The 15,842-nt window shown below is 41.7% G+C and overlaps 1 protein-coding gene across 8 annotated transcripts in view; it reads left to right on the top strand.

Moving 5' to 3' along the window:
* MAST4 (microtubule associated serine/threonine kinase family member 4) overlaps window positions 1-15,842 on the top strand; it is a 562,814-nt gene that overhangs the window by 338,540 nt on the left and 208,432 nt on the right. Inside the window, exons 1-2 of one of the 8 annotated variants that reach the window (XM_004764516.3) lie at window positions 10,978-11,392; window positions 15,304-15,384. The exons of the other annotated variants lie outside the window; for them this stretch is intronic. Coding sequence (XP_004764573.1) covers window positions 11,346-11,392; window positions 15,304-15,384 — 128 coding nt within the window. The 5' untranslated portion in view covers window positions 10,978-11,345. Of the gene's footprint in view, window positions 1-10,977; window positions 11,393-15,303; window positions 15,385-15,842 lie in introns of those variants that run through there. 8 annotated transcript variants of the gene reach the window in all.

Here is a 15,842-nt window from a genome sequence, read left to right as displayed (position 1 = left end):
TTCCAAAAATAGGAAGTGTGTTTGAAAAGTATGTGAGAAAGCTGTAAAGCCTCAGAAAGAGATTCTTTTTTTTTTTTTTTTTAGAAAAGATGCAGCCTGAGACTTGAAGGAATCTCCAAATTCACAAGTTTGAGGAATTTTCACAAAGTGCACACATCCATGTTACTAGCACTAGCTCAAGAAACAACACATGAGGAGTGCCTGGGTGGCTCAGTGGGTTAAAGCCTCTGCCTTTGGCTCAGGTCATGATCCCAGGGTCCTGGGATCGAACCCCACATCGGGCTCTCTGCTCGGCAGGGAGCCTGCTTCCTCCTCTCTCTCTCTGCCTGCCTCTTTGCCTACTTGTGATCTCTGTCTGTCAAAATAAATAAATAAAAATCTTTAAAAAGAAAGAACACATGATTTCTGCCTCAGAAGTCCTCATACTTCCTGGCATTCCCTCCCCGATGCTGCCCACCTATCTCCACAGCCACTGTGCTGACTTCCAGAGGAAAAGATTGGTTTTACCTGATTTTGAACCTCATATAAATAGAATCGTAGGATAGGTACACTTTTTCTTTTTTGGTTAAATTGTGGTTAAATATACATAATATAAAATGTGCCATTCTTTTTAAAGATTTACTTATTTATTAGAGGGGTGGGGTAAGGACAGAGACAGAGGCAGTGAGAATTCCAAGCAAGTTCCATGCTGAGCGGGGAGCTCCGTGCAGGGCTCAATCCCACAACCCCAAGATCACGACTTGAGCTGAAACCAAGAGTCAGACACTCAACCGTTACCACTCACGCATCCCTAAAAGGTACCATTTTTAAGTAAATGGGTCTATGGCATGAAGTACCTTAACTTTCTTGTATAGCTATCATCACTGTGTACCCACAAAACCTACTCATCTTACCAAACAGGAAGACTCCATGCCTGTTAACAGTAACTTCCCATTTCCCCTTCTCCCCAGCCCCTAGCAAGCACCATACTACTTTCCATCTATAAATTTGGCTCTTCTTAGTACCACATTTAATGAAATCTGACAGTATTCTTTTGTGGCTAGTTTGTTGCTCTTAACATAATGTCTAAAGCTGTATCCATGTTATAGCATATGTCAGAGTTTCCTTCCCTTTTGTGTATAGATCATATTCTGCTTACATGTTGGTTTTTTGTTGGACACCTGGGTTGCTCCTAACTTTGGCTTCTGTGAATAATGGTGCTATGACCATGGGTGCCCATATACTTGTCCAAGTCTCTGCCTTCATTTCTTTTGTATATATACACGGATGTGGCATTGCTGAATCACAGGATGATGCTGTTTTGTTTTTTGAGGCATCACCATGCTGTTTTCCACACTGGCGGCATCATTTTACATTCCCACAGGATAGTAAAACTTTGCTTTCCTCAACATTATGCTTGTAGGATTCATCTACATTGCTATGCACTTATAGGTCATGTATGCTCACTGCTGTGTGGCGTTCTGTTAGTTAATGTGCTGCAGTATATATAGCTGTTCTCTTGTCGATGGGCGTTTGGGTGGTTGTAGGTTCTGGCCATGATAGGTAGTATTACTGTTACAGTGCATTTTATAGTCAGGACTTAAGGATCTGTGGCTTTGTTTAGCATTTTAATTTTCTTATATTACGGGAATAAAAATGGTTACGTTTATGGAATTATTTGTACTCCTAACAAAATTTCCTTATGGTACTGCTTGATAATCTTTAGTACCTCAAGTGACAGAATATCCAGCCTACGTTGGCCTAAAAAAAGGGACTTGTTGGATCATATCCCTGGAAAGATTCAGTGTCTGGCTTCAAGCATGGCTTGGTCCAGGGCTCAGACAATTTCATTCACACTCAACTCTGCTCTTGGCCATGTTGGTTCCATAATAAATGACAAGCGCAGGAAATGAGACAGTGTTTCAGTAAAGGGGAGTCAGATGAAATCCAGAGATATAGCAAGGGATGACTGCTATCTACAATAGCTCATCTTTTCTTCTTTCAATTTTATTCTTATCGGAATAATGTACATACATAGTTTTAAAAATTAAATAGTACTCTGAGGCTTGTGAAAAACTGTAGAAATCTACCTCACTCTTCCCACTGTCCAGGCCTGGTTCCCTGAAAGAACAGCTTCAACTCTCAGAACTCTTTCTTTAAATGATGTTCTCCATATTTCAGAACTATGCAGTTTTGTTGCTCTCTTTATCAACCTGGACATTATATATTGACTTCCTAATATGGAACACGGAAATGTATCTCTTATTCAACCTCTTCTACCTCTTTTTTCTATCCCCCAACTTGCCAGAATAGTTAGACCACTGTTATGGTACAGTGTTTTTGGCTAAATCAATATTCAGCATTCATCTTAGGTTATATGTGTACTGGTTTCCTATTGCTCCTGTGACAAAGTACCATGAACGTGGTGTCTTAAAACAACACATGTGATCTCAGAGGCCTGAAATGGATCCTAGGAGGCTAAAATCAAAGCTTGCATTCTTTCTGCAGGTTCTCGGAGGGAAATCTGTGCCTTTCCTTTTGCGGCTTCTAGAAGCCACCCATGTTCCTGGCTCCCGGCTGCATGGTGCATGGCTCAGATCTCCCTCCAGTTGTGTCTCTGACTCTGACTCTTTTGCCTTCTCCTGTTCCTGTGTAAGGACCCTCGTGATTACATTGGGTCTTTTGTAGATAATCCAGAGCAATCTCCTCATCAGAAGACCCTAATGTAATCACATCGGCAAAGTTGCTTTTGCCATGCTCAGTACACAGATTCTGGGGATTAGGCCATCTTCAGAGGGGTCATTATTTTGCTACCACTGTGTGTGTGTGTGTATTGTTTATTTTATTTCTTATTGTATGTATTTATTATAATATTTTAATATTTTATATATTAAATATATATAATATTTTTAATATTTTTTTCAAATTTTATTTATTTATTTGACAGAGAGAGATCACAAGTGGGCAGAGAGGCAGGCAGAGAGAGAGGAGGAAGCAGGCTCCCTGCTGAGCAGAGAGTCCGATGTGGGGTTCGATCCCAGGACCCTGGGATCATGACCTGAGCCGAAGGCAGAGGCTTTAACCCACTGAGCCACTCAGGCGCCCCAATATTTTTAATATTTTAATTTTCTTTTTTCTTCTCCTCTCTCCTCATCTCCTCTTTCTCCTCCTCTTCCTCACCACGGATTCTCTTCCCCCTCTTTCATACCCGTGTTTCTCTCGGAGTAAATAATTTCTGTATTGTTCCTCCCCTCAGACTTTATGCAGCCCACACAAATCCTTCCCATACTCTTTACACAACTGTAAAACCTCTGTGAGCACTTTGCGCGTTACCCGCCGCACCAGCTCACCTGCAAGTCCCCCGCCCTGGAGCCTCTTCCTCAGCGCGTCGCCACGGTTGCCTTCCCAGCGAGGCTGTGCGCTGTCCGGGGCTGACACACGGCCGTTTTCCGGGGATGTCCTCTCACCGTCGTGACCACCATCCTGCTCCTTCCCTTCACTCATCTCTGTGCATCACCCTTCCCCCTCCTGCATTTCTCTGACACGGTTTGCTTCCTCGCTGAGGGGCAGCACGTCCTCCAGTCATTTCTCGAGAAAGTGTGTATAGATGGTAGTTGGGGTGACTTTTATGTCTTAAGCTATCTTCAGCCAATTATGTAGATAACAGTGAGGAACTGTCTCTGTTGAAAAAGGGTCTTACTTTTGTGGGGGAAGGAACAAGAACAGGAGAGGGCAGGAGAGAGGAGCAGGTCAAGGAGTGGAAGATGCCTCTGCCCTGATCTTCATGTGTCAAGGCCCGCTAGGACAGGGTCTCTCTTACTCACCTTGCTTCGCTAGTATCGTGCTCACTGGAGGCACGTAACCTCGGTTCCTCAGTGAATGAACACACGCAGACGCCGTCGTGGTGTTGTCTGAAATTGCTCTATGAAGCGTTGGAGAATCTTTAGAAGCCACTAGCTGCGTCTCACAAAGGCCTGCTTGAAGAGTTAATTCCACTTATTAAAGATACCGTTAACATTGAAACCAGATTCCTTATCTCCTTGACCCATAGGACATAAAACTTGTTCCCACTTGAACTTTTATTCTATTCTTCCTCCTGCTACACTGAACGTTATCATTCCCTAAGAACCAGACTTAGGTGTGATTCATCTCTGCATATCTTATAATGCCATGGTTTATATAAATGCTCAGTAACAATGTGTTGGATTTCTGCATATCAGACATAGGACCTTCTTCATGACCATTAAATGACTTAGCCTTGTCCCCAGCTTCGGAGGCTTTGCAATTGCTCTTCTCTCTGCCTGTCGTTCTCTGGTGCCGTCTCCTCACCCTTCGCATCCCACCATTGAAACTCACGCATCATCTGTTTTCCCCACCCTGATCTAAGGGCACTGTATACTCCCGGGTCACTGACCATCATCCCACCTGTGCTGGCACCTGAGCAGTACCCGTCCTTATCTGAAATGATTCCATCTGTGTCCTTACTTTCTTTCTCCAGCTTAAATGGATTCCACAGATGGGTTTCTGTCCTACCCACTCCTGTATTCTGGCACCACATATAGTGCTGAATGAAATGGATGAAATGAGTAATATTGGCTATTAAGAGAGTGAAAATGTTCATAACATGCTCTGATTTTTACTGGACTGCATGAGTGTTGAAAGGAGGTAACATACATCTTTTCTGAAAGTTTTCCTCAACCACGCACAGCTTTTAAGGATGTATAAATAGTTGAACATTCAGGGAGAGTGATGCTCTTGCCTTAGGATTTCGTACATCTTGCTTTGCAAAATTCCCTATCTAGGTTGCTGGCTGAGTGTGGCCAGGAGACACTGTTAATTAGGTTTCTGTGACTTACAGATACTTCTGGGGCTCTGGCTATAAAAAGTTTTTCCCCCTGAAAACAGGACAGAGGCATCCACAGACACTTAGGTTGACAGTATTGCTGAGAGAGGAAACGGGATGATAAGTGAACAATGCCTGCTCTTTTTTTTTTCTTTTCCCGAAACTAAGTCCAGTGAAATCAGAACCAAAATGTTTCAATCTAGTGAATGACACTGAGAGTCCTACAGAAATTGACCCTTAACTTTATAACAGAGTTTCTAGAGTTACACTATTCACTTGTGCTTGGATAATTCTGGTATGGGGGTTGTCTTTGTGCATGGTGAGATGTTTTGCAACAACCGTGGCCTCTGTACCCCTTTCCTCTCTGGTTGTGACAACCAAACATGTCTGGAGACATTTCCTGGTTGAGGAACTCCCTGGTTGAGAACTACCATTCTAGAGTGTGTGTAGAACCACCCAGCCTTAAACTATGCCAGTGGATTTCTTTAGAACTCTTATTTCCACCATTAAGTGTACATTGGTTTCCCTCCCTGTAGCAATAGAAAGCTGCTTAACTTCAGCCTTGTTGTGTAGATGTCTTCTCAGTCATTCCAGTGTAGTTTCAAACAGTGTCCTCTCCACATTCTACCAATACATAGCACAGTGCTCTAATGTTTCCTTAGGTTCCTTCTCTGCGCACAAATGAGTGTGCACCTAGTACTTGCTGTGTGCTTTCCAGCCAGTAGGGGTCTTTCTGGGTCTTTCTGTGGTGTCTGAACAAATCCTGACTCTCCTCTTTCTTGGATGCCACTCTCTGAGCTGCTGGTACTGTTTGGTTAGTTATCAAACACTGTGAAGAGCTGTCATTGTAAGAAGAAGGAGGGTGAGTGCCCTTAGTTGGTAATTGTACCAATATGGGGAGACTCATTCATTCATTTTTCAGATTTTTTTTCTTTTTTTATTGAGGTATAGTTAGCATACAGTGTTATATTAGTTTCACGTGTATAATGCGTACAATGTAACAATTCAATGATTCTGTACATTGTGCACTGCTCATCAAGATACGTCTGCTCTTAATCCCCTTTATCATTTTTGACCACCCCACACCAACCCCCTCTTTGGCCATTACCAGTTCTCTGTATTTAAGATTTTGTTTTGTTTTGTTTTTCTCTTGTTTTTCCATCTATTCCTTAAATTTCACCTATGAATGAAATCATATGGCATTTGTCTTTCTTTGTATTATTTCACCTACCCTTGTATCTTCTAAGCCAATCCATGTTTTTGAAAATGGCAAGATCTCATGCTTTTTTTTTTGGCTGAGTAATATTCCTGTGTGTAGGTGTGTATGAACACAGACATATACACTGCATTTTTTAAAAAAGTTTTTATTTATGTGTCAGAGAGTCCATGTGCATGTGCACAAACAGGGAGAGTGAGGGGACAGAGGGAGAAGCAGGCTCCCTACTGAGCAAGGAGCCATGTGGGGCTTGATCCCAGGACCTGGGGATCATGACGTGATCGGAAAGCAGACACTTAACTGACTGAGCCACCCAGGCGCCCCTCCTCTGCCCATATTTTTAATCAGATTATTTGTTGTATGAGTTATTTTCCCTTATCACATATATCATTTGCAAATTTTTTTCTCACATTCAGTAGGTTGCCTTTTCATTTTGTTAATGGTTTCTTTCACCGTCCAAATCTTTTGGTTAATTCCAATAGCTTGATTTTGCTTTGGTTGCCCTTGCCTGAGGAAATATATCTAGAAAAATGTTGCCAAGACCAGTGTCAAAGAAATTACTGTCATTTTCTTCTAGGGATTTTATGATTTCTGGTCTCATATTTAGGTCTTAATTCATTTTGAATTTATGTTCATGTTTGGAGATAGAAACTTATCCTGTTTCATTCTTGTGCATGTTGCTATCCGGTGTTCCTGGCAGCATTTGTTGAAGAGACTTGTCTTTTCCCCACTGCATATTTTTGCCTCTTTGGTCTTAGATTAATTAACTATATAAACATGGGTTTATTTTGGGGCTCTCTGTTCTGTTCTCTTCATCTGTGTGTCTATTTTTGTGCTAGTACCATACTGTTTCAATTACTTCATCTTCATAGTGTATTTTAATTTTTTAAAAAGATTTTTATTTATTTATTTATTTATTTGACAGACAGAAATCACAAGTAGGCAGAGAGGCAAGCAGAGAGAGAGGAAGGGAAGCAGGCTCCCCACTGAGCAGAGAGCCCGATGCAGGGCTTGATCCCAGGGCCCTGAGCTGAAGGCAGAGGCTTTAACACACTGAGCCACCCAGGCGCCCCTTCATAGTGTATTTTAATGTCAGCAGACATTTATTAAATATCTGAATGGACTGTTCTTGGCACTGGAGTTAGAACACAGTTACTTCTTGGAGCCCACAGTCCTGTAGAGGAGAGACAATAAATGAATTTAAAATATGTCTCAAGTCACAGGTGCCGAGAAGAGAAATACATCAGAAAGAGAAGGAAACAGTTGGTGGAAGGGATGCTTGCAACTCCAAGCCTGGTCAGCGAGGTTGTAAAAGCCACTCCATGGGATGTTTGGATGACTCAGGGGACAAGAGTTGGTGGCAGACAGAGCAGTCAGTGCAGAGGCCGTGAGATGGAAGTGGTTTTGGGGTACCAGAAGGATAGTGAGGAGTGGAGTTCAAGGACAGAGGCCAGGAAGGGTGGGGGTGTACATGTCACATGGAGCTTTGTGGGCATGGTGAGAACTCTCCAGTTTTTTCATTATGCTAAATTTCAGGCAGGTACTGCAGAGAACAGTGTAGCAAACTCTTCATATGCCCATTACCCAGATTGGTAACACTACTTTTACTAATTAATATTATATCTTACTCTCCCTCCCTAGATTATTTTGAAGCAAAGCATACTTTATTTAACCTGTAAATATTTTTATGTGTATCTCTGAAAGATAAGAAATGAAAAGTGATCCTGATCCCAATATTCTCTTAAAATAGTTAATATTACTACATACCCAGTCAGTGTGTGTGTCTGTTACCCTGATTATTTCCAAGTATTTGATTATGTGTGTGTTTGGTATCAGGACCCACACAGGTTCATAGGCTGCCATTAATGGATTTGTCTCTCCATTCTTATTTAACCCCTCCGTCTCTTTCACGTCCCCACTTGAACATTTTGGTTCAAGATACCAGGTCCTTTGTTGTGGTTTTCGCTTTTTCCAGTCGAGCTTTTGCAGACCACGTCTCTCTGTCCCTGTGTATACTGTAATCGACACTTTGATGTGGAAGCTTGATTGTATCCTGTGGTGGTGTGTCTTTTTCCGTAGGATTACATCATAGATGTTGCACCAAGAGGCACAGAACACTCAGTCATCATGATCATGGCTTAGATCCAATCATTTATTAGGGTTTGAGAAATGGTACTCTAACTGGAGCACTCTTTCTCTATTCACCTGTTGGAATAAAGAGAAGCATCTTCTTACCCATGAAATGCAGTCCATAGGGAGATCAGGATAAGTAGTAATTTTTTTTTCCTTTTCCAGTTTTCACAATGAATGGGGTAGTTCCCTAGCATCTTCCAAGGGGCGCCCTGACTGGCTGGTTCCCTCCCTCCTCCCTCCCTCTCCGTCTGTCCATCTGTCCTTCCTTCCCTCCCTTCCCCCCCTTCCCTTCTTCACTCTTTTCTTACCCCCTTTCTCCATTCTCTCCTTGAACTCATGGCATTAAACTTCAGGTGTGTTCTAGTACATTACCATTGTCATTCCTATTCATGCTCGATTTTCTGGGGCTTTTCGGCTAAGTTTCCTAGAATTTTTAGGCCTTACTTAGAGAGAGAGAGAAACTGTTGGAGTGTTTTGAACACAGGCGTGCTATTCTGGAAAAAAATCACTCTGGAATTTGTGTATCCCACAAAGCATAGAGAGTGCCACGGAGGCAGTGGAGAGATCAGTGAGAAGAAAATTCTAATCGTCCAGCCAGGCAGGACATTCCTTGCATCAGAGTGGTTCAGGGGGAAAGAATGGTGAGAGTCTGGATATTTTTACATGGCATGGGAATTTATTTGGCACAGAGAGGAGGATGGGGAGTTGGGTATTGGATTTTTAAAATAAGAATAAATTCAAGGGAAATTATTTTGTTGTCCATTGACAATGTGTAACTAAAATTCACTTAAGATCTGTATAGAGAAGTCTTTTGAATAAAATTCTAATGTGATTCTTTTTTTTTTTTTTTTTAAGATTTCACTTATTCATTTGACAGAGAGAGACACAGTGAGAGAGGGAATGTAAGCAGGGCGAGTGGGAGATGGAGAAGCAGGCTTCCCGCTGAGCAGGGAGCCCGATGTGGGGCTCCATCCCAGGACCCTGGATCACTACCTGAGCTGAAGGCAGACGCTTAACAATTAAGCCACCCAGGCGCCCCTCTAATGTGATTCTTAAAGTAGTTTATTTTAAGAAAATAAAAAGTTCAGAAAATTTAGCTTTTGGGGAGGCAGAGTGGAATTCTTTCTTTCCTTTTTTTTTTTTTTTTATCATAACCCTACTTTTGCCATGCTTCCTTTCATGCTTTCCCTAACTTTACTGAGCAAAGTTGATCCCCCTTCTACTATATCTTTATCATTTCTTATTGTTGTACTTTTCATATTAGTTAAAATGGCCTCCCTATGATCACTACACAATGTCTATGTTCCTGGTATGGATTTGCTACCACTGAGAAGTCGATATGGTTAGTTTTCTGTAAGCCCACACAGTAGGAGACGTCGTTACCTAGTTAACAAATACCTTGGAGCATGTTGGCGGGTTAGGGGTTAGAGAAGGATTCTGGGAATATTTTATGAATCTTCTCTAGCCCACACGAACTTTGGTACAATTAGAAACAGGTGACCCTCTAGATGGATGCAAAGCTGAGGGTATTTTTGTTTAAAATGGGGGGGGTGGGGAGGAGGTGGAGGTTGTGGAAGCAGCCTAGAGCGATACGGCAGGTTTGGTAGGGTGGGAAGCAAGCTGGACTTCAGGCTTCATATCCCCCCCACCCCCCCACCCCCACCGCTCAGCCCCTTTGTGAAGGGCACAACCTGAACAACTGCACATGGCACCCCTGCAAGTGAAGGCCTTTGGGATAGGGGAATAAATACACCAGCATCTAACCCTAGCACTGTCACCAGTTGTACGCCTTCAGTTTCTTTGTCTGTGAAATGATGAAATTTGACTTCGTAGTTTTTTTTGTTTTTTGTCTTTTTAAAAGATTTTATTTATTTGACAGACGGAGATCACAAGTAGGCAGACAAGCAGGCGACAGAGAGGAGGAAGCAAGCTCCCTGATGAGCAGAGAGTCCCATGTGAGGCTCGATTCCAGGACCCTGAGATCATGACCTGAGCCGAAGGCAGAGGCTTTTAACCCAGCGAGCCACCCAAGCGCCCCTGACTTCATAGTTTTTAAATGTAACTACTCAAACATGGTTGTTTGATCACAGATTGGCTGTGTGGACCAGCAGCAATGCTTGGGAGTGAGAATTCTTGCTAAAATAAAATTTAATTTGATCAAGTACTTCTCAGCAGACCGGTGGTGACTGAATTTTAAAACATTTTAAAATGCATCAGAAGAAATGAGTCAGATATGTTCTTCATACACAACAATGGAAGTACACTTAGTTCCCAGTTAGGAGTACTGTGCAAAATTGTGTTATTTGAATAAATACAGGATGAAACTTTCCGGCTTCCAAAATGTACGTTCTCCCTTTACTTCCTTATTCATATTTGATTGCTTTTGTAAAGTATGTAGCACCATGGTGTTCTTAAAAATCACTTTTCAAAAAATAAAAACACAAGCTCCTATCTCTTTCATTTGCAGTTGGTATTTCCCATCGTAGGGTTTTGCCTGTTCATACAAGGGTTTGCTTCACATCAGAGTTCAACATCCCCCAAATTAATGCAGTTAGTTTATTCCTCTTTCTGATGATTGCCTTATATAGAAAAAAATCTAATTGTTTTCATTCGGCACCATTCCCGGTGTCTTTCTTGTGGCACCTGAGTGATTTTGTTAACTCCACCAAAGGAAGAGTCAACAGAACTTCTCCCGGTGGCCCGATTCTATTTGAGAGCATCCCTGGGAGGTGGGAAATAGTTGAGGTTGGCTGAGATAAACTCTTTCCCAAGTATGATACTGTTGCTTTATATATATATATATTTTTTTTTTCCAGCCTGTATGATGAAAGGACTTTTCATTTCACTGAGGTGAAAACTGGGTCTGTGAGTGGAGAGACTTTGTTTTAAAAAAAAAAAAAATCAGAAACCAATTACTTGATAGGCAGAGCTGAAAGCCTCATTCCCTTAACGAAAGCAGTGCAGTGTGCTCCGCTGTTAACCTGAGGAAGGCGGCTGACATCTCTTGATTACTGCTAGAGGTGGAAGGACCCAAACTTGCAGGATCCCCCTCCCCCTAGAGAGATTGTTAGTCCAGTCCTTTCTAGAGGTTCGTTTTGGCTCTCTGTCATCACCGGGACGCTGGCAGGGAATGTGTGTCATGGTTACAATACAGTGTGGTAACATACAACAAGCATGAAAGCCCAGCGGGAAAGGCTGCAGATTCCGGGGCTGACCTTGGAGTAAGTATTGTCTGTCTTTAATATTTTAATGCTTTCTGCATGGTACTCCGCTTTCTTGCAACCAATAGCTCTTTAGCATTTGTTTGTACTGCCAGCCTCAGAGCACCGCAGTGTGAGGTGGAGGAACATGTCTTAAATGCATGGCTTTTGGTTTTCAGCGGAGGGGGAGAGCCAGACCCTGCCTGCATTTTGCACTGCAGTCAGGAGAAGCGTGGCTGCGTATGTAAAGTTACTAAACCTCAGTGCTGGAAACATCTTAACAGCTCATTGTGAAAGAATGCCTCAGCAGGCCATGGTGTAGCTGTCTTTTTCTCCTCTCTCACTGTTTGTTTATCCCCATGCTGCCTTTTTCTCAAGAAAGGCCTCTGTCTGCATTGAATAACAGGAGACGTGACAATGGATTAGAGTACAAGAGAAGGGTTATTTGTAACGTTCATTAGATGTGATCCATGTTTTATTTGTGCAACAGAATATTAATGAACTGGAGTGCATTTTGAGTCCTCTCTGCAGTCTCCAGCCACTGCATATGCAGTGTTTACCTAGTTGAGGATCTGTGTTTGCTTAGCTGGTTTTTTTTTTTTTTTAACCCGTTAACTCATCTGACTGCCTTCTGATTTGATGTCGCCCCGTGAAAATGCCCACATCTCATTTGTGGCGCAGAAGTTAAACATCTGTGATGCAGGAAGTGTCAGCAAATTTTTATTTTAAATCTGTTAGTCAAAGATGCAGGAACTGTGAGTTAGTCTGTGCTTGGCACGCCGAAAATAATAAACAGTCACATGTAAATCTGGTAGGGAAAGAGAGATACCCTTTTTTCTAACTTCCAGTGAAGATAGAAAATTACATTTTAGCTGAAATTCATACAATCCCAGTCATTTTGTGCTGGATTACTTCCAGGGAAAACCTGCAGGAAGAGAGTGCTTTGTCCAGTTCCAAGTATTGATTATTCCTCTTAAATCCTGGATATGCATCATATGAGGGAAATTATTACTCTGTTAATAATAAATTAATAAAAACACTACATTTCTGAAGTGATGTGAATACTTTTCTAGTCAGTCCTTGCTCTCAAATTTTACACTGATTTTTTCTTAACAAGTACTTGCTTAGAAAAAGTTAGAGGGCTCTTAGAACCCTCTTGCGAGTTGTGGCATTTTTCATAATGGACATACAAGCCATAGTTACCCATTGCCCATTGCCCCGTGCCCTTCTCTAACTCCACCCTAGCGTTCAGCCCTCACCGTCCTCATGGCACATCCAGTGGCATGCACTCAAGGCACCTCTCTCTGGCATTCTGGAAATGCACAGCTCAGATGCCAGTGTTTTTATGCTTAAGACCCAGGGTATGAACCCCAGCGTTGTTTCACCTCTGTTTCTGGTTGTCCCACTTACTTGTTTTTTTCAGACTTAGTAGTATACATCCTTCCACATTATGCCTTGTTCTTTTGTTTTTAGCATCTTGTCCAATTTAAGAGGTTACACTTGAAAGGAACTTCTTACTAGACAAGCTCAGTTGTATCAAATGTTCTACCTATAATGTGAGAGTTCGAGGTAGGCCACAGATTTTATGACTTTGTCAATGATGACCCAGTGTGTATGGATCAGCTAAACCCGGGGGGTTCCCTGGATTTTGTGCTGGATCAGGTCACACCCCCTGGGTCTAGCCTCTGAATGTTACTGCACATTTAAAATCGATTACTCCTCCATTCAGGGAGCTTTATATGCTAGACTAGGGATCACTATTAAATGTCACTGTAGTGTTAGCATAAAATTTACTGTGAACATTTTGCTTATCTTGAAACGTAAAATCCCTCTTAGATAGACATAGTTAATTTTACATTCATTCATGGAGAAAGCAAATTCTGCAGTCTCTGAGTAAATTCATTTTCTAACCACTGCATAGAAATATTCTAATGGGGGGGGGTCTTAAAAATTACTGATTTTATTAAAAGCAGATTTAATATGTATATTATTTTAATTATTTGGGGACTTTATAACACACCAGCTACATGGAGTGGTTCTTGAACTTTCTTCCACAGATAATACTATTTCCCTTTGAGGAGAGAGTGTCCTGTAGGCACTGCGGCCATGGGCTATGACACCAGCGTGTTTTATACTCTGTAGATACAATTCAGACTTTTCCATCTGACTTAGCAATAACAGGAATCACTTTTCTGGATTTCTGGATATGAGATAACCAAATGCATAAGTATTTCAGAAGTTAATGGATCATTAATTTACTCGGAAATTTCTGATGTATAGATAGCATATACATGGCTTTACAATTTCTGAGGAAGTAAGTTGCTTTTTTTCTTTTTTTCAATATAAGGGTAGAAATTGGTTCAAGGATAGAAATAGACACTTGGGAGCACGTATGATCCCTGTCTCAGCTTGGCACCATGGCGTGGTTTCAGTGCTTATGTATGCCTATTTTCAGACCCAAAGGGACAGATAAGATTGTACTGAGGTTAAATAATGTCTGTATCAGTAGACATTCCTGAGAGTTTTCCAATGAGCTGCTAAGTTAAAGTACAGCATGTTTAAGAGCGGTGGCTTTTGAACGTGCTCTGAATGTATAAGGAAATCCGTTCCTTAGTTTACTAAGTAGTGGCGCCAAACGGGAAAATGGTTTTAAAAGATTAAAACAAAAAACAAAAAACGTTGTGGAGACATTTTATTAATAAGTGGGAGCATTTGGAGCAGTAATTTTATCTTTCAGTTTAAGACAAATACAGCCACATCTCAATTATCCATATAATGGGAAACAAGGACCGATGAGAATTTGATAAGCCCAACTCTGATTTTAGCCACCGTTGCCATTTCTCTGTTCAGTAAAGGGCACAACCAGCTGGAATCAGACAACATACAGCTCCAATCCAGGACCCCTTCTCGAAGATAGGCAAACATCCAGGTACGGTGTAGGGTCATGGCCAGTAGAGAGGAACATTCTAAAAGAATCTCGTTGCACTGTCGTGGGAATTTCTCCTGCTCACTTCAGCCAAACAGTTGGTACCAGAGTACCTGGCTATTTCTAATTTTGTTTTCGGCGTGTAAAAATAATTGGGAATTGACAAGCATTAGATTCATACTTTGATAAATCCATTGGCAAAATTTTTGAGTGGGATATTTGACAAATTTAAGTTATATCTCTTCCCTAAAAAAGGAAATATAGGAGGCCAAAAGGAAAAAAGATAAAGGCAATGTAGGCTCACCACCCTGTGATGAATATTTGAGATCTGGCTGGTGAATGGGCTGGATGGTTTGGATAGATTGGTGGGGGTGGGGATTATAATGGTCCTTTGACAGATGAAATTAAAAAAAAAACCTCTCTAGAAAATTAAATAATTTATAGTAATATGTGTAAGAAATTTTCACATTACCTATTATAAATGTAAGAAACAGTTTTTACCCTTGCCCTTGAGAATTACAGAAAATGATGTTGGGTGTTTTTCACGGCAAAGCACTTAAAAACATATCTTGCTATTTGGAAATGTTTGCCGCTTTGCCTTTTTAAAAACTATAGTATTTAACTTGAATTCTGTTGCCTGATAACTACTTCCCTCTCGTTCTACTGATTTACCATTGATTGTTGATCAGAATATACTGAGTAGAAGAGGACTAGATTTTCTTTGCAGACCTCACAGAAGGTACCTGCTAAGTTGCTCTGTGACAAAGACAAGGCATAAATGCAAATGGCCGCGGTAGCTTTGAGGCTGTCAGTTTTCCGAAGGAAGCACTGCCCTTGTTCTCTAGTTCAGAGCTGGAAAATGGCAAGTGGTGAGCTGATCACCTCGGAGTATGGATAGGCATGCCACAGGGATTCTGGCCTGAAGGGAGCACAGTCCCTTACATGAGCATTGCTATTTTTACTGCCATCATTTCCCCAATCGGAATGACATTATTTTAACTTTCAGTCTCACTCCAAGGAGCCTGAGTCCAACCCCATCCAGCCCAGGCAGCCCCTGTAGTCCTCTCTTCGCTTTCCACTTCTGGAGGTAAGCGCGCTCCAGTGCCGGCCCGGCCTGTGGCTGCTTTGTCTCTGCCTTCCCTCCCCCCCAGACCCCACAACCTATATTGGAACACCTGTGACTCTGCAATACACAATTCACCGTCCTTTCCGACTGTCATCTTAGTGTTAACAGAGCAAGGCAACAGAGTAAGGAAGACTGACTGAGTTGTTTGCTTGGTGATTTACGGGACCCCCTGGAAAATGTACGGTGCTTCTCCCAGTTAGCTCATCTTAACTATATTTCACTTCACGCCTGGTGATTAGTTGTTTAACTCCTGTGCGTGTGGTAGTTTTTCCTCTCGCTTTCTTAGGAGACGATCTGCTGAATTGGACAAATTTTGACCTGTCTCTTACAGTACAACTTATTACAGTTTCTAGAAAGCATTTCCCAATTCAAATTAAAGTATTGTAATGTGGGTTGCCAGGAATTAGTTTATATCCATC

This window comes from Mustela putorius, unplaced genomic scaffold (genome assembly GCF_011764305.1).
Source record: "Mustela putorius furo isolate JIRA1106 unplaced genomic scaffold, ASM1176430v1.1 tig00000145_pilon_pilon_pilon, whole genome shotgun sequence".
NCBI lineage: Eukaryota > Metazoa > Chordata > Mammalia > Carnivora > Mustelidae > Mustela > Mustela putorius.
Note: the sequence above shows the minus strand (reverse complement) of the source record. Positions and strands in the feature narration are given on the sequence as shown.